The sequence below is a fragment of the Mercenaria mercenaria genome, unplaced genomic scaffold (genome assembly GCF_021730395.1).
Source record: "Mercenaria mercenaria strain notata unplaced genomic scaffold, MADL_Memer_1 contig_1234, whole genome shotgun sequence".
Taxonomy (NCBI): Eukaryota; Metazoa; Mollusca; class Bivalvia; order Venerida; family Veneridae; genus Mercenaria; species Mercenaria mercenaria.
This window is the reverse complement of record NW_026459215.1, coordinates 11648-36349: the sequence shown is the minus strand read 5'-3', so window position 1 is coordinate 36349 and position 24702 is coordinate 11648. Positions and strand designations below refer to the sequence as shown.

Below are 24702 nucleotides of genomic sequence, written 5' to 3'. Positions count from 1 at the left end.
TTATACTAAACCAACACAAGTTTACAGTGGTCCTAATGCAGTTTATAAATTTATTGAAAAAATGCTTGAAGAATAGGAATAATAATAAATCTGGATTTAATAACTGATATTGATATGTATCTTTTTATTGAAAAGGGACTGAGGAATAAGTTATATTTCATATAGATATAGCAAAGCAAACAATAAATATATGAAAGATTACGATCCTAAATTAGAATCTAAATACATTATGTACCTTGATGCCAATAACCTTTACGGTTGGGCCATGTGCCGACCTTTGCCCTCTGGAAATTTTAAATGGGTCACTTTCAAACAATATAAGAAATTAATTGCAAAAGGTAAAACTAACTTTATAATTACTGTGTTCTTGAATATCCAAAAGAATTACATACTGTTCACAGCGATTATCCTTTAGCTCCTGAAAAAAATTAAAATACCAGACGAATGGCTTTCAAATTATAGTAAAAATATTAAAACAGAATTTGAAATAGGAAAAAGTTATGTAAAAAATTAGTTCCAACTTTAATAAAAAAAAAACGAAATTATGTTGTTCATTTTAAAAATCTTGAACTATATACACAATTAGGGTTTAAAGTAACAAAAATACACAGAATATTAACTTTTGCCGAAAGTCCTTGGTTAAAAGTTTATATTGATTTTTATACTCAAATTGGATTAAGAAGTAAAATGTATTCATATTTATTACAAAATGAAGTTTACATTAACAAATGTAAAGGAATCAAAAAACATGTTGTTAAGAAAACAATAGTTCATAAAAATTACAAAGATACTTTGTTTAATTAAACTCAAATTAACCATACATTTAAAGGTATTCGTTCTGATAAACATAATCTTTCCAATATTTCCTCTGTCCAGTTTGGTGTATATAATAGTGCTGATTTTAATACTGCACACTAATTTGTGTTTTCAATGAATGCTTAATCATCAGTGTCGACCAGACAGTCGCCTCCCAGTCACAGTCATTGACAATGGGGATTATCTAGTTCTGGCTAACATAACTTAACTGACACTGTTTTTATTTTCTGATGGTCGCATTCATTTAGTTGTGGCGAAACCCCATTTGTTTAACTTACCAGTATCAAACCGCAACATCTCGCACAGTCTCTCGTGAGAAACTCAGGATGTCATGCAACAGTTCAGAGCACGTGGTTATTCTTGAAAATCAGTATCAAAATTTTACCTATAGCTATTTATGAATTTAATTTAATCACATGAAATCTATAAAACAACATACAATTTCACAGACAATGTCAATAAATAACGAGTCTCTACAGCCTATTGGTTTTTCAAAATGAAGAGTACCCTGATCAGGTGACAACTGCAATGACGGACAAAATAATGCAGACATGGGCACCAGTTTGAAACTTGTGTTCAAATTATATTGGATTATTTATGCCAGATCAAAAGAGAAATTTATTAGAAATATTGTATAGTAAAAGGTAAGTCAAATGCATTTGATAAAATTATAGCGTGGCAGACTACTGGAACGATTCCTGGTTAGGTGTCAGTACGGAATTCATTTTAGCTCAGAGATCCGTAAAAGCATATTATATAAACGAGTACCCTGATCAGGTGACAACTGCAATGACGGACAAAATATTGCAGACGGGGTACCAATTTGAAACTTGTGTTCAAATTATGTTGCATGGATTATTTATGCCAGATCAAAAGGAAAATTTATTAGAAATATTGTATAGTAAAATGTGAGTCCATTGCATTTGATAAAATTGTAGCGTGACAGACTTCTGGAACGATTCCTGGTTAGGTGTCAGTACGGATTCATTTTAGCTCAGAGATCCGTAACAGCATATTATATAAACATCTCTGAGCTGAATTTTTAGCTAGGGACTACTGTGCAGATGTAGACACATTGATTGTGAAACGTACGGGACCGTAATACGAGCCATGCTAAATGATTGTTCGTACGGGACCGTACAAAGAGCCACGCTAATCTATTTTAAGAAACAAAACAACAACATGTCTAGCACATTCGTATCGCATTTTCTGGTAAACTGCCTTTTTTATTTGAAAACAGGCTTAATTTTATAACAATAATGCATTGTTTGTAGAAATGGCATCGAAAAGCAAAATATTTGTAAATTTCTGCATTTATCCGCCGTCTTTACACAAAATTCTATCACGGCCGGTCAGCCATTGTTGTTTTCGACGTATTTAAATTTTTGTCACGTGACACTGTCTTCGTTGGTTTACGGAATTCGGCGAAGCCTGGCGAGTGAATTAGTGACCAGCTGATCATTAAATATTTCATGGTTTTATATCCATTCGTATCTCAGCAATATTTCGCCATCCAAGTCTAAATAACGGGCGAATGTGTTCATTAGACTGTTTTCTACAAATCTACAAAGTTATTTGCTTTATTTTAACGGTGAGTTTTAACAGTATTATAACTTTAATGCTTTTGTTATCGTCAAGATTATAGTCTTCTATTACACTTTGAATTTTTTTTAACACAAACCGTCTTAAAACTGCATCATTGTTTTTTTCTGGATTTCCTAGGTTGGTTATTTTATTACCTCCCATATCTAATGCTCTGTTCATTGTGTTATCAAGTTCCTTATTTTTATGAAGATATGAGTCAATTTCTTTTTTAAGCTTTTTAAATTGTTTTCTATTAACATAATCACTTAAATCAATATCAAATCTAACTTTACTTATACTTAATTGTTCTATATTATTAAAAACTCCCATTATATTATACCAGTAAAGTTTTTTCTTAAAAACTTCCTTGGTTTGTCAATATATTAGAAATCATATTTTGTTTTGTTGCATTAGCAAAATACTTGTTATCTATATTTTGTTCATTACAAATCATATCATTTTCTCTTTTACCTGGACTTTCAAACAAGATATAATGTGAACAGTTAATTCGAATATCTTTTGGTGTTTTATAGTAAGACTGACTTAAATAAACAACAGAACAGTTTTTGTGACGTCCTTGAATAATGTATTTTGTTATTTCATTTTGAACCTTTTTTTCTTCACATACAAAATCATCAAATATTACTACTTTTTTTTTCTAATTCAAGGTCATTAACGTCAATTATTTGGTTGGGATCAGCTGAATATTCAAGTATTTCATTTGGATCTATTTTATTTTTTTCTGCAATTTCATTTAAGATTTTAATTAAATCCTGATATTTAGATTGTTCTAGGTTTTTAGCATATAGGTATAATTTATCATAATATATAAGAGGTTTCCGTAACATATGCATTAGTGTATCTGTTTTCCCGATCCAGAAGATCCACATATTAACATTCTGAATCCGGCATAAAAGGATAATGTTGTTTAAAGTTATTAGATTTATCACTTTTTTATCATAATTTGGAATTTCCATTATATAATAATATTGCATTATCTTACATTATCTTACAATATCTTACATTATTATATAAATGTTAGCAAAACTTAAAGAAATAAGAGAAAAAAAACAACCTAGTTGAACAAAAAGTAACAGCTAAAAGATAAGAAATAAAAAGAGAAAAAAAAAGAAAAGCTACTAGTCAAGAAATGTATAATGAAATTTATAAGCCAATTACTGAAGGAATAAAAAGTCAAAAATAAGAATTGTCAAGTCAGTTAAAATCATTACCTGGAATTAAGGAGCAATTAGCGTTAAAGTATATCAGAAGATCTGACACAAGGTATTACTGAATCAACTAAAGGAATGCAGGAAGAAAAACAACAAGCTTTAAAACCGGCTCCCTATACACCAATAGATTCGGGAGATGAATATGCCGAATTGGTTCCTGAAGATGAATTTAAAAAAAATAGAAGATTATGGAAGAGAAAAGATGGGAAGAACCGAAACATCTGATGAAACAACTGGAGAATCAGAAGAAAAAATAGGTGCAAGACCAAAAAATATCAAATTTAATCTTAATAAAAAAATTGATTTAGATCTTTTAGATAGAAAAAAATATAACACACCACAAGAAGTCTTTGATTATTTTCACAGCAAATCTAGAGATCCAGAAGAAAAAATGACTAGGGAAGAAGTAGAGATTATCATAGAAAATGTAAAAAAGGATATTTAAAAATTGGGTAGTAAAACTGGTGCAATAAGTAGATTAAAAAAAAACTCAGAATTTAATTAGAAGGAAAAAAAAACAATTACAGATAAGTCGGATAATTTAAACAATATAGAAATAATTATGAGAAAAGGAATAATCGAAAACAAAGTTACACTTTACCTAAGACAAAATATAAAGTTTCACCAAATGGGCAATATGGTAATTTATTGACCGATCTTAATAAACTTTATAGTCAAAATAAATTGGTTGCTAAGGATCAAAGAACAGGAAAAGAAGTAATTAACACTAAAGTAGATGATGATTTAATTGATTTAATTAATAAAAGATGTAACAATAATAAAAAACATTCAATACCTTCTAGAAAAATATTTAAAGAATTAACAGAAAAATCAGGATTACCTATCAATAAAAGATCCATGAAATTTAAACAAAGTAATTAGAGGTGAAGGTTTTAATTTAAGTCTTTGTACGTGTAATCCAGAAGAACTGATTAGTAACTTAGAGTTTAGTTGTGGTTCAATTGATGCTGGAAATAATAATAAAGAACTAAAAAATAAAGGTATTAGCATAATTGATGAACTATTAAAAATGAATAAATTGTTACCAGAACAACATGAAATGTAATATAAAAAATATTTTTCTTGAATTACACTTTTATTAAAAATATGTTTAATAAATTATATATAAAATGGAACAAAAAATAGTGTTAAGTTCTGAAGCTGTTAAAAATGATAATAAAAATACTCCAAGAGAGTTTACAGTTAGATTTAGTCGTTCTTCAATTTTAGATAAAAGTAAATCTGATGTTGTTGGTTTGGATAGTAATAACACTATGACTTACTCTTGGCATAATATTAGTGATGAATATGATAATACACGAGTTCGTTATAATAATGGAAAAAAATGAAAGGATATCATATTTACAAATGGTTCTTACAGTTATACGGACATCAATACTTATATAAGGGAAACATTAATAACCAATGGTGATTTTGAATTTGATAAATCAAACATTGCCTAAATAAGTTTGGAATTTGATTTAAGTAGTTTTAAAATATTAATTTCAATTAAAGATAATTTTATATTGGATTTGAGAATGTCAAATTTTCATACATTGCTTGGATTTGAGAAAAAGGTATTGAGAAATGCTGAATGGGGAACTACAGCACCAAATATAACTAACTCTGTGGATACAATTTACATTCATTGTGATCTTATTGATAATTCACTTGTTGATGGTAATTTTAGTTATATTATCTATGCCTTAAGTACTGCAGATTGAACAAGAGCTTATCCATTTACAAAATAACCAAACAGAGTCGGAACTCCTGAAATTAATAAAAATATTATAAATTCAATTAGAATATATATTACAGGTGAATTTGGTAGAATAATTATTTTAATGGGGTTGAAACAAGTTTTACACTAATTTTAAAAGAAATATAAAATTTAGTTTTATATAATGTACAAAAATGTTTATGACAAAAATAAAGGAATATTTATTTATGTTGATGCTCAAACCGGAGAAGAAATTATACACGGTACAGGTATTTTTGACACTTTAACGAAATTGTTTTCAAGTGGAGTTGCATCTTCAATTAGCACTGCTGGAAAAAAAGCTCTGGAAACTGCAGAAAAAGCAGCACTTGAAAGCGAAACAAAAAAGATTGGAACGGAAGTAGGGAATTTAGCTGCTAATAAAATTACAGAAAAAAATAAAAGTTTTAAAAAACCTGCTCCTCAGGCTCGTACTGCTGTTGGTAATTTAATTGCTAAGGAATTACAAAAAACAAATTCAAATAATGAGGAGGAGGATATTACTATAAGATTAAATAGATTATTGTCAGGTGCGGGAGCGGACCTTGGTCCCCTGATGTCTGCGGCAGCTTCAGCTCAGCGTAAACGAATTAATAGATTAATTTATAAAAAAAATAAAATAATATATATAATATACATGTTTAGAACAAAACAAAATTGTGAAAGATACGAACTAACTCCTATTCAATTACATACAGCTTTAATTTCTGTCTTGGGAAATAATGTTAAACAACAAAAAAGTGGGTATCACTTTACAATTAATGATATAAGCTCATATTTTGATTGGTTTAATGGTTATTTTGAAGTAAGTTTTAAAGTTAATAAACTTGCTAATGGTAATAATTATGCTGATGGAGATCAAATTGCTTTAATTAATAATGCAGCTTCAATAATTGATCAGCTTAAAGTAAAACAAAATGGAAAAATTGTTTATGATTGTAATAATTTATACAAGGTAATAAATGTAAAGGATTTAGTTGAACTATCTAAGGATTATGCAGAATCAACTGGAACAAATGAATTTATTTATTTAGATACTACTGCTGTTGCTGAGAGTAGGAATGATCAAGCTGGATATAATCCAGGTTTCAAATTTAGAAAGGAATTAATTCAGGGCGGTAATGAGGTAAATGCTAAAATTCCGTTAAATAATTATTCATTTTTTCAGGGTTTGGAACAAAACATGTTACCCCCAAGTCAAATACAAATCACATTACAATTAACAAATGATGGTGAATTAATTTTTAGAGCTAATGCTGCTGATCCGGGTAGGGTAATTGTAACTAGATAAAAATTGTGGATACCACGTTTAATTTTTAATCCATATGGAATTAATTTTATTTCTGAAAAATATATGAAAGCAACAAGTTGGACATATCTTCGTGAAATGGTAACACAATCAACAGATACGCAACAGATTAATACAACTTTTAGAATAATAGCTGGTGTAACAAAACCCGAACATGTGTTTGTTTATTTACAACGACCTGATAAAAGTAATTCAGAAGAACATAATCACATTTATTAGATACATTTAAAGCTAATGCAGCAGATAATGATTAAAAGCTGGAATCTTGTCGTCTTGAAGTTGGTAATGGTGTATTTTATCCAGAAACGGAATATACAAGTATATCAAGATTGATGATGATGTTCTTAATTATTATTATAAACAAAATAATAAAACTACTGGAAGTCTCTTAAAGAAATTTAATTTTCAAAGTTTGTTTGGATTTGTTCATCTTAACTTAGAATTCAAAAAGGAAGGAATGACAGAAGATCCTAAGCATATTACATTACACTTACGTTTATATACACTTCCCACTGCAAGATATCGTATTTATGCAATTATATTGTATGAAGAAACAGTTAAAATAAATACTATTGGAAATGAACTTGTTATTGTTTAATTAAAATATATATAAAATATAAAACTAAATTTTATAAATTTAATATATAATGACATCAAATTATATTGAATATAAAGTAAACCTAACAGACGGACAAAAGAAAGACTTAGCACAGGCTTATAATAATAATATTCCTCATACTTTTATATTAAAACATGAACAATTACGTGGAAACTTCTCTTTACTTTTAACAAAAACACAAATTAATCGAATTGAAAAGTCTATTAGGAATAATGAGGGGTTAGAAATTACAATATCAAAAAAACAAATGTCCAGTCAAGGTCAAAATGATGGATTTTTAGGAGCTTTGGCTGGTCTGCTAGGCCGGACAGTACTTCCGGTAGCTGCAAAAATAGCTGCAAAAATATTAGGACCGTTAGGCGTTGGAGAGCTTTGTCAGGACTTGCCATTACTGGTGTTAGTAAAATACTTGGAAATGGTATGATTGCGGTAGCTAATGATAAGGGAAATATGATATCACCATATCTTACACCTAATCAAAGAAAGCAACTAGTAGGATCTGGAGTGATTAAATTAATACAAAAACAAAAACAAGACGGCGGGTTCCTAGGTATACTGGCTGCTAATCCCGGAATACCTTTGATTACATCCTTGTTAAGTGGTAAAGGTATACAAACTGACTAATCAAAAAGACCTTACAGACGAATTCCTATAGTAAAAAAATAAAATAAAATTTATAAACAAACCAATTTCTAACTTTGAAATTGAACAATGTGTTAAACGACTTGGTATTAAAAACTTCAGGGGTGTGGGGGGTGGGGGGGGGGGCGGGAGGGTATTTAGTAGAAATAATCTACCAAAAAGAACGTTGAATAATGAATGCGGAATTATAAATTTGGACGACTCTGTTGGACCTGGAACACATTGGGTTTGTTACTTTAATACTTTGTACTTTGACCCATTTGGACTTCCTCCACCAAAAGAAGTAATTAATTACATCCCAAATGTAAAATACAATAACATACAATATCAAGACAAAACAAGTATACTCTGCGGTTACTATTGTTTATTTTTCATTAAAAGGTTACAAGACAAATTACCGTTGTATGATTTACTGTATAAAATACTAAATATTCATAATCAAAGACAAAATCAACAGACAATTATAAACTATTTTAATTAATAAGGACAAAATTATTATAAATTGTTTTTCAGTGTATGAATTTTTCTTCCGGGTTTTTTTTCTTTTTAATTGTGTAAGTAAACCATGGTCCCTTCAACCCACTTACGTCCAGCAAATCAGATGTTTTCATTCGGTTAAACCAGAGGTTTTCGTTTGGTTTAAACAAAGATTTTTACAGTACCAAGTGCACTGGATTTAGCATTTTAAGTTAAGGGTAAAGCCAAAGTGCACTTATAGAATCGGGACAAGGGTCAAGTGAGGTCAAATTAGCTTAAAACCATCATGTATATTACTACTGACTTGAATGACTAATCCAAATGAAACTTGGCACAGAAACAGAAATTGAGTCTGCACATGAGAGTCAATAAGCTTGAAATCAATGTCATTGTTGCAAGAAAAACATGGTTTCCTCTGTATAATTTCAGTTTGCATTGATCTAATTAAATTTAACCTAAATTTGGCCTAAAGGTAGCTTATAGATATCAAAGCGCTGATAGCACTGCAAGAATAGGGTTTTACAGATGTGGCCATAGACAGTTAATATACATTATTACGGAATCGCTTTTTACACTATAGCTAGAAATAGGAATGAAGAGACTACAGACACCGTTTTTTTTTTCCTCGTTTTGTGGTAAGATATTGCATAATAACTTCATCAACTTATTTTCCAGAGAAATGAACAAGAATATAAATAAATATAACAAATAATAAAAATTACAGTACTGGTATCCGAACGCTCATGTGGAAAGCTAGTGCGTCTCTGCTTATTAGGCTGGCGCTCTAACCGACTGAGCTACAGAGCTAGTTAACTAAATCAACACTCCGGAAAAGTATAGATTGCGCAATGATTTTTAATATGTTTAACCACAACTGCTTGAAGTGATGCAGTTGTAACAACAATTTGATTCAACGTAATACAAACTTGGTTAAGTTTGTTTTATTTTGATTTCCTGCTTGCACAAACATGTGTAATAAAACACTGTCTCAGAACTATTTTGCATTGTTTGATGCATAAGAAGTTTTTTTTTCTATTGTTAGAACAAAATTGTTGTCCGACTTCAAAGTTTGGCTAAACTGAACAGGCTGTAAACAATCCTTTTCAAAAAAAAAGGTTGGGATTATTTATGGGTTTGTTGAGATCAAGCAGAAGTTCTAGATACCTTATTTAATCTTCAGACTTAAAAAATTTAAATGTCGCGCAGTGGTGTAGAGCGTTGGGCCCATAGTTACTATGGTCAGTGGAACGCAAGGGCGTTGGTTCAAATCCTAAAAAGACATTTTTTTTTCCTTTTACTGGTGCTAAAAATGTAATTTTAATGTCACTTGTTCAAGATCAAGGTCACAGTTACTCAAATTAGACTTCTGTTTCATTTTAGATATAATTTTTCCTCAATGTGATCATCAAAAAGGTGGTCTTCGCTTTATTTCTTCAGTTAGGACTAGGTTTTGTGTACAAGTTTATCTGACTGACTAGCTTTGAAAGTTATTTTGGGTGACTGTTACTAAAAAAAATGGCTTCCATTCAATATCTTTAGTTTTTGGTACACTTATTATCAGTGTAATGTGTATATCGCTTTTATCAAATACAATGGTTGGAAAATATATCTGACTCATTTGGTCCGAGAGCTCACGGACTTTTATTGCAACAATTGAGGCCAAAAGAAGTTTATACATTTTTGGAAACAATATTTCATATCCTCCATGAAAACCCATTTCTTAAGTGTCAAAGCCGTGCCTATCTATATTTTGTTTACATATGTTTGTGATAGGGGAGGTAAAACTCACATGTTAAAATTTAGGGGGTATGGTAATGTTTACATCTACCAGTTTTTTCACTGTTTAATTACAGTAGCTATCTGATTGTCAGTAAATGTATATATGTCATCCAATTTCAGCAAAAAGAAATTCATCAAAAAGGAATGAAGGACAAACTTGTTACTTACGGTCAAAGGTCAAATTCATGAACAAATCACAAAAATTGCCATATTTGAAATTTATTTTTATTCTTAAAAATGAGTTTGTTATCATAAGTCACTCAGCTTTATATATGTAATGTTTATATATCAGCCAATGTCAGAAATGCAAATCTTATTGCAAAACGTCAAGGTCAACCTTGATAATTGAAGGTCAAAGTTTATTTTCATGCAAAAATGTGAAAAAATGTTACCTTTACTTTTTCTAACGTTTTTAACATGTATTCACATTATTAGTCACTGAAGTTAATTCTTTTTAATGTCTGTATGTCAGGCAAAGTCAGCATATCTAACCCCAAAACTGCCAAGAGTAAAGCTTATAACAAAAATCAAAGGTCAAATTTGTGTGAAAAATTGCATGAATAGCTTCCTGTTTGAAATATAACAGCTATTTCTAATCATTATTTGTAATTGCTCGTGGTTTATTTTAATGTATATATGTCCCACAATGTCAGTAATAAAGATATCGTCTGAAATCAGACAAGTTCAAATGTGATATTAAGGGTCAAATGTCATTTTCAAGTAAAAGAATGAAAAAATAGCTCTTTAACTTTCTTTTTGTTAATAATATTTTGTCGATATTGATCAACGATATCAGTCCATTTTAATATATAAAAATTAGTTGATGTCTGGGATGAACATATAATTTCAAAACATCAAAGGTCAACCATAATATCAAAGGTCAAAGGTCAAAAAAGTAAGTAAAATGTTGCAATAATATCACTTGTTTGTAATATTTTTTATTGTTTAAAAGTATTTGTTTTGTCATTTTAGTAACTGATCGTTGTTCATTTTACTGTATATATGTCAGACGATGTCATGGAAGAGAAAATAAGTCTAGGTCAAACCTGGTATTAAAGCTCATGGGTCATTTTTTGTAAAAGATCAAATTGTAGCATACTTACGCATTACTTTGTTCAAAAATAATAGCTCTTGTTATAATTTACAGTTAGCAATTTATTTTAATGTATACATGTCAAGCAAGGTCAGGAATGTAAGTCTTATCCAAATAAGGCAAAGCCAAACCTATTATCAAAGGTCAAAGGTCAAATTTGCGTGACAATTAGCAAAAAAACAAACACAAAAAAACAGTATTTTTGCAATGATATTTTTTTATTTGTTTTAGGGTATTTCAAAACTAGTAACTAATTATTATTCATTTAAAAGTATATATAACAGATGATATCATTCTTGAAATAATAATGAAAAATTAGTCAAGGTCAAATCTGACATTAAAGGTCAAAGGAGGGGGCCTTCAAAAAACTCGTCATTATGAAAAAACTGGCTGGAACAAGTTGGAGAGCAAATGCAAAGATCCTACTGCAAGTCTACACAGGCAACGTACGGCTAGTAGCAGAGTACGCATCAACCTCATTGGTAACTGCTTCCAAAACCAATAAAGATAAACTGGACAAGGTTAAATTTCAGGTCTGAGGATAATCCCGCAGCAATGAAAAGAACTCTAATAAGATAAATGGAAAAGACAGCCAACCCTGAGCCATTAGGGACAAGACGAGAGTACAAAGCTTTTGTGCATGCAGAGAAGACAAAGAGACTACTATCCCACCCGCTCCACCCAAAACTCGAGAGCAGAGCAAAGAACAGACTGAAAATACAGTGTCTCAACCACATCGTCAAAGAACTGCAAAAAGGGAAAGCAGCAGCACTGGACACAGAGGCAGAGCCACTCGAGCCCAATGAATGGGTTCCCAGACAATGTGCTCCCAAGATCAGATTGGAGGTGCCAGGAGTAAAAGAAAAGGGAAAGCAACATCAGGCTTACCAACAATCTCTTACGCTAGAAATGAACAATAACCGCTATCCAGCACTCTCTTGGATCCAAGCATATACCGATGGATCAGTGGGAAATGCAGTTCAGAATGCTGGTAGTGGTGCCTACATCAAATTTTCAGACAACTCCTCTCTCACACTCTCTCATCCAGTCGGCAAGAGATGCGCCAACTACAGATCCAGATGCAAGCCCTCACATCGGCGACACTCGAACTGTATGAGCGAGGAGAAAAGGGACATTATATTCCTAACAGACTCCAAGTCAGCTCTTCAGGCACTCTCAGCAGGTCCATCAGACAACTTAACCAGACAGCTCTTGAAAAACATCAATATTCTGTCTGAAAACAACAATGTAGCATTTCGATGGATTCTTGCACATGTGGGCATAGCTGGAAATGAAGCTGCGCACAAACTTGCGAAGGAAGCAACCAGGCAAATACTGCCCCAACCTCCAACGTCATACAGAGAAGCTCAGACTCTGTGGAAGAACAGCTTTGCGTCAGACTGGAAGAACATAAATGGAGGCTACCTGCCAAATCAGGACAGTCTACACAATCTAAACAGGCACAGCCAATTAACTGTCTTCCGTCTGCGCACTGGACTGTGGCCTGAGAAAACATATGAAGAAGCTGGGTGTTGCAGTGACAGCTAATTGTCAGTGCGGATCAGAGGAACAAACACCGGTTCACATTCTGCAGAGCTGTTCCTATCTGGTAGAAGCACGGCAGAAAGTTTGACCAACAGACATCCCATTTGAGACGAAGCTATGGAGAGATGCCAGCGACATGCAGAATACGGTGCAGTTATTGCCGCATCTAATCATAAGATATAAAACGGCCATAAGAAGATGGAACGCAGTAAGGAAGTAAGTAAATAAAGGTTAACATTAAAATGAATTAACATCAAGTTATAACGACAAGATATGTTTGAACAAAGAAATAAAATAACAGTGCTATCTTTTGAATTTATTACCCGAAAATAAATTTTAATTTTTTTAACATCAGGTCTGATCTAGACTCATGTCTTATGATATCTTCATTGTTGACACTGACCTATGTATATACATGTAAGAAACTTCAAGGAATAACCATAAGTTACTAATAATGACAAAATATCTTTAAACAATGAGAAGTATTGCAAAAATGCTATTTTTGCGATCTTTCACGCATATTTCACCTTTTACCTTTGGTATAAGCTTTACCAATCACTGTTTTTGAAATTAGATCTGCATTGCTGACATTGACTTACAAATAAACATAAGACAAAGTTATTTTCAATGAAAAAAAATGACAAGATAATTTTTAACGAAGAAGAAATCAAAAATGCTGTATTTTGAATTTTTACATGAAAATGACATTTGACCTTTAATGTCAGGTTTGACCTTGACTAATTTTTCATTGTTATTTCAACAGTGATATTGTCTGTTATATATTCTTTAAAATGAATAATGATCAGTTTTACTAGTAGTGACAAAAATAACCTACACAATAAAGAAAAATCATTGCAAAATTGCTATTTCTTGCGAATTCTTGCACAAATTTGACCTTTGATAATAGGTTCGCCTTTGACTTATAGGGATTAGATCTACATGGCTGACCTTGTTTGACATGTATACATTAAAATAAATTTAGTAACTGATCGTTGTTCATTTTACTATATATATGTCAGACAATGTCATGGAAGAGAAAATAAGTCAAGGTCAAACCTGGTATTGGAGGTCAGGGGTCACTTTTGTAAAAAAGCTAGGAGCGTGATAAGTTTTGCACATTTCATGGCCTCTTATGAACAAACTCAATCAAACCGGGTCTGCTAGTACATTTGTATTCATCTTTGTTGCGTTTCAAAGAATCTTTTTAAGATTTTATTATATCATTTATTGTTATGATTTGGCTAATCAGATCGGTTTAATTTTTATTCATTTTTGTTATGTTACGATAGCATATCAATGAATTATTTACATATAAGAAAATAATGGTTGTTGTGTTCACCATCAAACGTGTATATGTTTTTGTTCAACTTAAAAGATATTCCCATGACAGGTAAATTGCCCTAAATTTATTTGATAAAGTGAATTAACAATACCGAATGAACGGAGCGTGATTTCCACTTATTTAACTGTATAAACGCGGTTTAGGTACGTTTAATTTCCCCTTATGACACCGAATAAACGATCTTTAAATCCTAAGGAGGATAAAGTTGCTCTAATAATATCGATATAAAAAATCCCAATAAAGGAGACTTAAATGCTCTTTACTCGCTATTAGGTACATAACTAACAAAGACTGCAAATGGCTGAACCGCGAAGGACTATATTATTGACAGTATAATTCTCATTTGGGGATGACGACGACATACAGGCTTGTTTGCATTAAAGTGAAGTAATAATACCAGTTAGCTCTTAATAAACGAGATAGAATATGGCTACCCATATCTACTTTATGTTATGAATATCTTTTTTTGTTCATACAAGTTCGAAAATAGTAAAAGAATTTTGATTTAAATGGCATGATAAATAAATCATTTATTTGTATTTCTGTCGTGAAAGATCTTAATACAATGTTTGAAACCATCTTTATTAATTTCGGAGTTAATGTGAAATAGTTGACCTAGTCTAAATGCATACGATTTGCAATTAATTTCACTTATTAAAAAATATAATCTGAAATCGTTGTCAAAAGTAAATGAAATATCATATTTAAAGTACATTATCGATATTCATAGGCAACTGTTAATTGAATTCTCGTGTTAAAAGTATATACTAACAAAGAGTATAAAGTGAATTGATTCCCATGTTTAAAATTTATAATCAACACTTACAGTCTAAACGAATTGCATTTTTGTGTTTTAAAATTTTGTATATATTATAGTACAAAATAAATCTCGCATTTGAAATATATTCTAAAATGCATTTGTTCTCCTGCCTAAAGTGTATGTCATTCATTTATAATTTAAACTGAATTGCGCTGAAACGATCCACATTTTTAGTCTTGAGACAAATATATATCTTCTGCTTTAACATCTATAAAACGTAGAATTGTCATGGTGTTGAAATGGCAGATAATAGCGTACAAACGTATACTTATGAATTTGTTTAATTGGCAGATAATAGATAATAGCAGGTAGTAGACATTACTTCTGACGACTTACCGAACGGAGCTCCTGTTTTAGGGTATTATTATATACACAACTCCTCTGCGAAAAGCGGCGGAAACAACTTTTATAAGCCTCTATCAACTGTATAACATCTCTGTGAAACACGTAAGGTGAATACCTACCATACCATACCCTGGTGGTGTGCAAGAAGTCAGAATAAAGTCTGAAAAATGTTGAAATATTACAGTTAACATAAAACTAAGACTTACAACAGCGGGTGTTAAGTGTTGTGTGGCGGCCGTAAAAAAGTCGCCCTGACTTCATCTCAGTGTTGTTATATTTTCTGGTCCTTCGGGATCATTGATTTCAACTCATTTAGATTTGAAGATTGAATACTGCTTAAGCCGGTGCTAGGGGGCGTGGGCAGTGTTGCATTTTCCATTACTGCTCATGAACAGACTCAATCAAACCGAGTCTGCAATTTTCACTGTTTGCCTTGTTTTCGGTGCTTTTCGAGGGATCTACTTTCCAGATTTTATTAATACAAAGACAATGAGCAATGAAAAAAGAAAAACAAAGTCTTAACAAAATATAATTGCAGGTATACATAAAATGCACCTACTGGTAAAACAGTGCTCCCGCACCTATAAATTTGTACTTACAGGTACACCTTTTGGTGGCTTTTGTGTTTTTTAATCAGCTCACTTTTTTCATGCATTTTACTGTAACTGTTATGTAAGCTTGTTATTTTATATACTCACCTTGTTGTGGGATCTCTAAACAAGATGATAATTTTAACGTTGGGTGTAATGTGTTTGATGTACTGAAAGTTTGTATAACGCGGATCGTTTAAGTTCTCGTTGCCTGGTAACCGCTCCCAGTTTGTATGCATATGAAATGTCGATGGACTAGCTTCAGCTAAAGAGAATAAAAACTCTTATTTCTGGATGCACAATGTTAAGTTAGATGTACATTAAGTCAGTTAGAAATTGCCCATTTGATCTTTCATATATACATACTAGGCACCGGCTTTTAGCCCAGAAGTTAAAATGCGGCCAAGGACTACATCCGAACAATGAAAAACCTTCACCAACTGTACTGAGAATAACGCATTGTTGTTTAAGATTTCTATGTTCCTCCTAAAGCTTACGGTGCTAATTTGTGGCAAACAGACAAACATACAAACATCAATTACAATATAAGGATAAAACGCCTGTACTTTGAGGCATTATTAAGAAAATAGAAGCTTTTCAAAATACGTTGCATGGTTACGTTATTACCTGTTACCATTTTATAACGAAGAGGATCCTTGCCTCTTCGTGTTGATAGACTCCGTGATATACACAAGGCTGGTTTGTCAAACAGCGAGATAAAGAATTCTACTTTCCTTGGATCAAAGCCTCTTTGTATTATGGCTGAAAGGACCAGATATTCACCTTCATTGTTTTGATAAAGTTTTTCATTATAACTCCAATAACTTATAGTTGTCATATACCAATGTTTCCAAGATATTGTTCTATTGGTGAAAAAGTTAAAGGCTACTTATTTTACGAGAGCTCCACCTTGAATGGCTGGAACAGTAATGCATACAATAAATCACCTCCTCACGAAGTCTATGCCAGTACTACCGGAGACACTTCAATCGGCAAAAAAAAAAAAAAAAAAAAAAAAAAAAAAAAACGCTGAATGAGTGTTAGAAGTCTCTTTGTATTTAAAAGTTACTGCAACTACCGTTGAATATAAATAGGTTCGACCACAGTGTATTAACTACACAAATGTAAAAATGCAAGACACTCAGGAATTTAGTACGGATACATATGAGCGAGTTACTTTGATTGCCGAAACGGACTTGCCTGAGAATAGCTCGTGCGGCCGACAATTATTTTGGCAGTCATTTTGATATTGCAGGCTTTATCCACAGACAAGATGACATATTTAAAGTAAAATAATAACATACTAATTTGAGGCAGATTGCACTATAATCTGCTTTTGACAAATATAAAATAATGTAACGGTCAATATGCAATTGTCACATTTTGCACCCCAAGACGAAGATTTGCGGTTTATTAGGACAGCATGTATGTGCGAAGACATCTTCTAAAGAAGCGTGTTATTTCAGTTTCCATTGTACCATACTATTGTGATCAACAGCTGCATCGAATGATGTTCAAAAGGAGAAAATTTAAAATGGTTCAAACAAGATGTGTATAGAAAATCATAGAAAGAGTGTACATATACATACACAGCACGTAGTTGTTGATACGAGAAGTAACATCGGTGCCGAATCTCAACCTTGGAAACCACTGTGACCCTTTCCGAAAAGGCTCGCAGAATTCCGCATGTCTCTTCATTCTTACGTACAAATCTGTGGTACCGCTTTTTTTTACACCTGATTGATGTGTTCAAGTATAGTTATGTCAGTTTTATGTTGATTATTTTGAGCAATAAATTTACTTGAATAGTAAAATGATAAATACCAATGTAAAAATGTGTAAACAACACTAAAAGTCGGAATATCCAGCGTATTACAATAAGTTTGCATAAATAAAATCTATTGAAAAATAACAATTCTAAATATGCACAAGAAAATGGACGAATGCCTGAAAATATACAAAACACTTTGACAAACCATTGATTGTAAAAAGCAAACAACACTAACAAGAAACCGGTACAAAAATTTACTGCATTTCTTTAATTGTCGTAAATCCGTAACCAACACTAGACATATGTCAAACAACAAATTGTGCCCTGACTGCTTGCTGTCGACTTTTAATACATAAAATCTTCATTAGTAGAGGACAATTACAGATGTACATCTGCTGGCAACATTGTATGAGGCGGGCTTCTTGGGAGAACAATAAACTTCCTCTCATAAAATAAGTCTGCATAATAAGAGGAACTTTAACAAAAATATCTCTTACCTGACCAAGATCTTTACTTACCAATGATATAAAAATAAGGCAAACAGTGTAGGCTTCCATCGTTTAGAGATGTGAAACTGTCTCCACCTCTCCAACACGGGTTCTTGAAAGCCGGATCAAATGTTATTGGTTCCTGAAGAATTATCCAATATTATTGATTTGCAAATGATATATGGCAAAAAATAACTGCTAATCGTAGTCTTCTTCGGTCGAAGAGGAAACAAAAATTCAAACCCAGTGGCCCTTTTCGATGAATTTATCAGAACAAACAGACTGTTTAACTTAGTGGTGCAATTTTGTTATTAAATTGTCCATACCTATATGTTCACAATTTGTCGAGTGGTAGGTCCTAGTGATTTCATAATTTGTTACTTACCATGTTCATGATATCATAGGCAGCCTTTTCAAACCTCAGAAAATATGGTAAATCTGACATGTTTTGCTTTGGTTTCTGTCTGAACGAAATATGCTGGAACTTGCTCCAATCAATTACACTGTCAGAGCCAACTTGTCTTGAAAGGAGTGTGAGCGTCTTATTGACTTGTTCTATTTCTGTAGCATTTGTCACATTTGTTAAAGTCGTGATGTCAAAACTGTTAATTTCTTTAAGTTCAAAGTTTGAGTCTTGTAATGTTGGGAGTGAGGTTCTTTTATCTGAAACATTCTTTACGGAGGTCAATTGATTGTTAGCTGCTGCACGTAGCTTCTCTGAAAAAAGATTTACATTGTCGGGTTTGGAATTTCCTTTTGAATTAGAAAATATACCAAAGGCTTTACTCCATTGTGCATATATCACAAATATGCATATTGTTACGGAAATTAAAAATACCGTTCGTTTTCTTGTGTTACTTCCTGTTAAAGTATTCCACATGTTAGATCACGTTTCTGAAAAGAAATTTAAATGTATAATCATATAATATCATTATATAGTTTTCCTTTTTAATAAGAAACTGGAATTGTTTACAAATTAAACAGAAAAGAAAAATATATAAGTGTGTAGCATTGTAAATTCGATTGCTCTGGTAAACTCTCCAGACTGATACTCATCCAACCCGGTAGGCAATACATGCCAAACTTAAAACATTGCGTGCATATGTTTGGCAATGATATTCCAATACCACTGCGTGCATATGTTTGGCAATGATATTCCAATACCAAAAGAGGTTGCTCGAGGGACATCTCAAGGTGGGAAGGGAGCGTTTGTATTTTCTTTATTATTTTTTCTTGTATCTTAATTGCTTATCTTTCTATGTTATTTAGTTGGGTGTGGTTGTGTGTTTATCTTTTGTACTTGAGTGTCTGCGCAATAGTTCTTTATGTTTTAGTGTCACTGTAATTAAAATAGTAGCATTACCTTTGTATATTCATCTTTGTTCTTTTTTACCCTTTAAATTTTCTCCCCACCGCCGATTTTACCCATAACCGCTCCCCCATCTATCTATATTTAGCATAAAATAATATGTACCTGCTAAATGTTTGAAGCAACCCGTCTGTAATATATTCCATTGCAACTTCATTTTGTCATTGACCTAACTTGCAATTGCGTGGCTCTGAGGCTGTGTTTTTGGTGCTGTGTGCTTCCGAGAAATCTACCCTTTCCTATTATATTTTGTTTACAATTGTTAAATGTAGGTACCACAGTAACGCTTTTAAAACTGAAGTAGTATCTTTGCTAAGTTTTTGTAATAGAAAGAGCATTTAAACTCTAGGGTAAACGATTTGTATGAGGGGGCGTAGCCCCCGAGTTTAAATCGTTTACCAGAGAGTTTTAATGCTCTTTCTGTTTTGTATCATAGCATTCCATATATGGTAGTTGTAGGCGTTCCTCATTGCCATATACATCAGTTCAGTAAGTACGTTAAATCCTTGCATTACAAATGTGTAAAGCCCAGGTAAAATAAACCAATGCGAGAGCAGAAAATCAATAAAATACACTCCGCTGTCTACTGTTCCAGACACGCTGGCATACTTTCCTATCCAACAGTGCGGTAACTAGAGTGCGGGTATTAAATACCGCACCCTGTAGTCAGTGTATACGAATTACCTGCACCCAATTTGTTAAGAAAAAAAAAACGAGCTATGATACAAGACAAAATTGTTTCACCAGTTTTTTAAAAAAAAAACACAGGCTGTCCGTATTTAAAATATCCTCAAGATACCTTGATGATTCAATTAAATGTTTTAAAAGCAATTTAGAGACATCCGCAGATGTGTTCAAACGGTGGTGAACGTGGAGCCATCAATGATACCCGTGTTGAGGCGTTTAATTCCATGAAGAGAGACGTTTGTTCCCCAGATAAAGTAAAGAGTTTGCCCCAAACGAGAAAACAATGCGCAGAACTAGACAAACTGAAATTTGGGAAGGGGATCTGAGGTTATGGAGCCTGCGTATCGCAGTAACTGTCAAAAGACAAAACTAAAAAGCAGGCACCATATCCAAGGGGTGATTAAAATACCCAAGGCTATGAAAGCGGGAGGATTGGAACCACCCAGGCCGTAATGGTCATTTTGAGAAACTAAGCTGTACCAATAACACGACATAAAAATCGTGCTGAATGATCTGAGAAGATAAAAATATAACAGCCCTGATTGAATGTACGGGGAGACTATTTACGGCCGCCACAGTGGACAAACTGAGCATGAAATCTCGTTTATTAAAGGATAAAAGTAAACCAGTAGTGGGTTGGTCGCAGTTATTTCTTTAAGTTTTAAGTTGAGTATGTTGTCAAAGTGAAAATATATTTTATCCAACAGAAACGACAGCCTTCAAATAACTGACCACAACTCTACAAACAAGAGTTATATGTCGAGAAGAGCGTTATTTTTCAACCACCTTTTATACATTTCATATCATGAGATTAAATGTGATGATGAGTTTAGAGCATGCCGGTCAGATAGCGGAGAAATCTTAAATTGAGAAAGTCTATTTTAAACAATAGTTTATGCTACACTCAAATAAAAAAGAAACTACATATGCTGTTTCACAAGTGTATTCTCTTATTTGTCATAGCCATCATATACTATCATCAAAAAGACTATCATGCTCAGTTTCCCTTGTCACAGAAATGTTAAAATTGCTAATATTGTATTTAACAACACCAAAAGAAAATAATAAAAATAAAAACAACAAGGCTCGAGAATTCAAATTGACTCCCACAGGAAAATTGCAGACGTTGGAAACATTTGCTAAATGCAATTTATCCGAGAAACCTTGTTGTTAAAAATGTACATCGCTATATGTTTAACGTCATTGATATATATGTATGTTATCACATCAGTTAAAAACGGCAATATATTTATGTTTCACTAAACATAGAACCAAAAAAAAAAAAAAAAAAAGAAACAAAAAACGAATCACAGAATGCATAGATTTATGGACTTGTCGAATATATACATTGTTATTCAGTTAACATGCATCACCGTAATAGATAAAATCTCTCTATTTTAAATTTTATGAGTTATACAACATACATATATATATGAAAATTTATTATATTTAAAAAATGTTACCCGTTTATTTTCTCTTTTTTAAATTCCATTCGGCAACATTTATATTATGTACAATTTATGAAAAAATGAGACTTTCGTTTAGATTTAAAGCAAATGAATGTGCAGAATTTGCTTTAAATTAAAAATCACAACAGATGCATGCCTACGTCTTGAAGAATGAAATACATTCCCTTTCTAACTGTTCTTGTTTAACTGTTATCAAGCACTACGTTCAAAAAGGTATATAAAGCTTTAGAGTATTTATATCAGAAGTTCTATCAAACATGTTTTATTACAAGTAATCATGTCAAACCCTTACAAGTAGTTAATATCCAAAACTTTAAAACGTATTGTTTAATATAACTATTTGTCTCCTGTAAGCATTTCTTAACATTCATAATAATCAGCTTTCTACTTGCAATTACATAAACAAGAGGACAACTATTTCAAAACAGCCTCTTGCAGCTGCCTCAATGACTACAAACATATCTTTTTCGCCATTTCAACAGTTCTTGATATAAACTTTGATTGAAATGAAAATGAAGCGGATGATGAAAACCCGCTCTTTACAATGCTTTGCACCTTTGTTAGGAACCAAAGATTAAATCAACATTTCACATACTATTGTTCATAATATATTAAATTTATATGAAAGTTCTGATACCAGTACAAGTGTTTTACTTTGTACCGGTTAATGTGGTTCAAACTGTATAAAAACAAACAAATTAATGTCAGCAGTACTGGAGACCAATCCACGGTGACAATAAATAAATATAAACTAGCTAGGATTAGGATATTATTGATTTAGAACAAGTATGCCAGTTTTATATTTTAAAAAAATCTTGAAAAATGTAATTAGATATTTGTGCTTGAATGCTATGCCTGGTTTTGTAATATATATGGCGTGTAATGCGTTGCAATATTATATCATCTATAATTATTGCCTATCTGTATATAGTTATTCAATGTCTCAAAATATTTATTGTATATTTGCCATTGATAATTAGTGTCTTTAAACAAGTTATCGTATTTAAAGCTCATCCGTATTTAAAAAAGTTATCGTCGAAGTTGCAATGTTTAGCGGGTGAAATAATATATTTTCTCCATACCAAAGTCTAATGAAATGTTCATGTTATACAAATACATTATCTGAATATTTTAAATCTCAATATTTCTGCAAAAATACAATTAAATTGTAGTTTTTTGAAATTGTGTATGAATCCTTACAATTGTATACATATGTAAAATATTTGAATATAATGTTGAGGTTACGGGTGAGCCCATGTATAAAAATATCAAATAAACTTGTTATAAGTGTAAAGGATTAAGTGTAAGTTCTTCTTTGCTGCCATATGAGAAATTCAAGAATTCCAGCATCTCTTCAGGATGACGTGTTTATTACAAACTAGCATGTATCTACGTTTTTCGTTTGCACTCTTGGAAAATTGAAACTACATTTTATTTTTGACAATTAATTTCATTTTTAGTATGAAAACATATAACTTTCAATCATGTCTAGAGTAGTAGAATGTTCGCGAACACCCCAAATATTTACAAAAGTCAGTCTTGTGTCACAAGCCATTTTCGAACTCATGATATCTAGTTTTATCAGGTATTATATTACAGCTGGTAACTTGTTATATATTCACAACTACTTTTGATAAATGATAGTGTTGATAGTGCTACTTGTAATAAAATGTAATGTTGATATACCTACTTGTTATACAAGTTATGCGTTAATTATGCACATTTACATCTTGAAACAAAGATAATAGAATGAGATAGACTTAAACTGTTAGGTAGGAGAAATAACAAACACAGTAAGAAAGGATATGCATTATATTATTCAAGAAATAGGCATGTAGCCTCTATGCATTTTAATTCAAAACATATTCAACACATTCCTATTTAAGTCTCAGCGCTGTCTGCTAATGCATACGGTTATACACAAAAACAACAGCATGAGAATTTTTGTCGTAAAGAAAATCTACTACGATGCTTATGAAGTTAAAACTATGGAACAAATAAAACGATTTATTTTTCTTCATTTGAAGGTAAATTTCAAAAAGTATTAATTTAGAAATTTGAATTTCAATAGCTTTAAGGCAAAGAATGCTTTATTAGTTTCCGTTTTTAGATTTTGTACATCAAAATTACACGAAGAATTTTGTGTATTTAAGACAAAAAAATAAGTTAATCACAAAAAATTCAACACACACAAAAAAAAAAAAAAAAAAAGAAAATAACAGCATTAATTTGATTTGATGTCTATTTTAATTTTGTCTGCCATTTAACGTTTTCCTTCAGACTTTTATTATCACACGTGTAAACCTGAATGCATGATGAAAAAAATGACACTTTTTATTAAACATTTTACTTGTTCTCTCCTCAAAAGCATTTTTCAGATTTTCTGAAAATGTTCCGGATGTGTTTATAATTAAATCAGATGAAAAATTTCCTTGACTTCCGGGCTCATTTTTGCGCTATATTGTTATAAAAATTTGGAAAGTTCTCGCTTTTTTCAACGTGTTCTTGAATTATATTTTGCAGCCTATACTTTATGTGAAGGTTTGCATCCGTTTCATAATGCGCGTGCAGCCGATATAGACGGAACGTGTATCGAAATGTATAAAAGTACTCAAACATTATCTTACCTTATCTAAACAAAATATTTAATAAAGTATTTCCTACTGGTAATATTCCACCGGAATGGTGTGGAAGTATAATTACACCGGTACACAAAAAATGTTGAAAAACCAATCCGAACAATTATAGAGCCATCTCAGTTGTAAACAGTCTGAGTAAGCTATTCATGAAAGTCCTTAGTAATCATTTAACATTCTGTGGTTACTCAACCATGGACACCATTTTTAGCCTACAAACAGTTTAAAAATATCATTCTAAATAAAACAGTCGTGTGTATATATTCTTTATTGATTATATGAAGATTTTTGATAATTGTATCCACGTACAACTGTAAAATATACTTGTGC

The 24702-nt window shown here is 31.7% G+C and overlaps 1 protein-coding gene across 1 annotated transcript in view; it reads right to left on the bottom strand.

Annotated features, from left to right (window-relative positions):
• The window catches only part of LOC128551533 (carbohydrate sulfotransferase 15-like), a 34148-nt gene extending 9668 nt beyond the window's left edge, over positions 1–24480 (bottom strand). Inside the window, exons 1-7 of the mRNA XM_053532425.1 lie at positions 24364–24480; positions 18597–19105; positions 18242–18353; positions 17542–17688; positions 16580–16714; positions 16061–16217; positions 15354–15522 (exon numbers count right to left, since the gene is read on the bottom strand). Of these exons, the coding sequence (XP_053388400.1) occupies positions 15354–15522; positions 16061–16217; positions 16580–16714; positions 17542–17688; positions 18242–18353; positions 18597–19091 (1215 nt within the window). The 5' untranslated portion in view covers positions 19092–19105; positions 24364–24480. The remainder of the gene's footprint in view (positions 1–15353; positions 15523–16060; positions 16218–16579; positions 16715–17541; positions 17689–18241; positions 18354–18596; positions 19106–24363) is intronic.
• Positions 24481–24702: the final 222 nt, after the last annotated feature.